Here is a 1,951-nt window from a genome sequence, read left to right on the forward strand (position 1 = left end):
TATATTCTTCAGAGAATTACCGTGACTGGCTATAATGTGGGGTTGATTATTGACATTACATGGCTTCCAAGTGTTAAAATAACCTAATTTTTGTGTAGTGGAAAACAGGTTCTAGGGCTACCTGTAGAACTTAGTAGCTAGTATGGTTTACAGCAAGTTAGTTTTCACAGGGCTAAAGGGATCAGTCCCCTAACCCTCCTAGGAAATATCAATCGTGAAAGCACCAGATACTGAAGCACTATATAAATATTAAATTCAAATATTTTGCATGCCATATAGCTTCAAGTTGCCTTGAAATGAATGGGTTCACATTTATGTTCCGGTTCACAGCGCGAGTGTATCTCTATCCACGTGGGGCAGGCGGGTGTCCAGATCGGCAATGCCTGCTGGGAACTGTACTGCCTTGAACATGGAATTCAGCCTGATGGTCAGATGCCAAGTGATAAAACCATTGGTGGCGGGGACGACTCCTTCAACACATTCTTCAGTGAGACTGGGGCTGGCAAGCATGTGCCCAGAGCAGTGTTTGTGGACCTGGAGCCCACTGTGGTCGGTAGGTGCCTGGGCACTGGATGGCAGCTTTCCTGAGAGGGTGGGAGAGCAGTGGTAAAGCCCCGCGTGGGTTCCTTTGAATCCTCCTGCCGAAAGGATGGGATGGACAGGCATATGCCCGTGGCATTGTTAGGAGAGAAACTGAAAGGTTCGTGATGAAAGTGTCTGTGAGACTTGGCTCCTAATCTAGGAAAACCTGACCTACAGGGAAAAGCTGCTTTGCCAGCAGTAAGATGGGCTGTGGAGAGATTCCCTTGTGGCTGCCTCAGCCCTGCTCAGATGGCCCTGCCTGCAGGGTACAGTAGCCTTGGTTCCCTCCTGAATGCTGTGCACTCTCTTATGCTGGTGCACGAGAGTCTTGACCTGCATCTTAGGCATAGAAGGTAAGTACAGAACAATCATTTGCTTCCTTCAGAATAGCAGCCTGAGGTAGTTTCCAAAGGGAGCTGCCAAGAGGCAGCACCTTTCAGTGGCCCCCCAGGAAATGACAGCATCACCTGAAAGCCTCTGAGACCCAGGTCATCCAGGGTGCCCTGATGGGACTGCTGCAGAAGTCACATTGACCTGGTGACTTCCCAGTTTGTAAGAGTTTTAACTTACAGCCTTTGATGTAGCCACACGTAGGAAAGAATTATGTACCTGTGTAGGAGTGCAAGAGCTTATTTCCTTTCACTAGGAACTGGTCGTGCTGACATTTATACCACAAGCTGAGTGTAACTTCGTAAAGTCATAAATTGCATATGCAGCTTGGTTATCACACAGAGACATTGTCTACCAGATGCTGCCGCTGTTGACCTATGACTTGTAGGTCATGTACTTTGAACAGCATGTACTCTGTAGAAGTGAACAGTCCTGGAATGTGTCCATCTTGGTGAGTACAGGCCTTAAAGATTCTTAGCACACACTGTCTCTTTTGTAGATGAAGTGCGCACAGGGACCTACAGGCAGCTCTTCCACCCGGAGCAGCTGATCACTGGGAAAGAAGATGCAGCCAATAATTACGCCAGAGGCCATTACACCATCGGCAAGGAGATTGTCGACCTGGTCCTGGACCGGATCCGCAAACTGGTAAGAAGAGAAGGTTTCATGTGACCATTGTCTTGCATGGGAGGGTAGTTCTTGGAAGGTGAAAGGGAGGTCATTTTATCAAAATTTAGATCAGCATGTTGGCCGGGCGCGGTGGCTCACATGTGTAATCCCAGCACTTTGGGAGGCTGAAGTGGGTGGATCACCTGAGGTCGGGAGTTTGAGACCAGCCTGGCCTACATGGTGAAACTATGTCTACTAAAAATACAAAAATTAGCTGGGTGTGGTGGTGCACCCCCGTACTCCCAGCTACTTGAGAGGCTGAGGCAGGAGAATTGCTTGAACGTGGGAGGCAGAGGTTGCAGTGAGCTGA

The 1,951-nt window shown here is 48.7% G+C and overlaps 1 protein-coding gene across 1 annotated transcript in view; it reads left to right on the forward strand.

Moving 5' to 3' along the window:
• LOC105500876 (tubulin alpha-3 chain-like) overlaps positions 1-1,726 on the forward strand; it is a 2,196-nt gene extending 470 nt beyond the window's left edge. Inside the window, exons 2-3 of the mRNA XM_011926555.1 lie at positions 331-553; positions 1,472-1,726. Coding sequence (XP_011781945.1) covers positions 331-553; positions 1,472-1,644 — 396 coding nt within the window. The 3' untranslated portion in view covers positions 1,645-1,726. The remainder of the gene's footprint in view (positions 1-330; positions 554-1,471) is intronic.
• The last annotated feature ends 225 nt before the right edge of the window (positions 1,727-1,951 follow it).

Source organism: Colobus angolensis, unplaced genomic scaffold (genome assembly GCF_000951035.1).
Source record: "Colobus angolensis palliatus isolate OR3802 unplaced genomic scaffold, Cang.pa_1.0 Scaffold698, whole genome shotgun sequence".
Lineage (NCBI taxonomy): Eukaryota > Metazoa > Chordata > Mammalia > Primates > Cercopithecidae > Colobus > Colobus angolensis.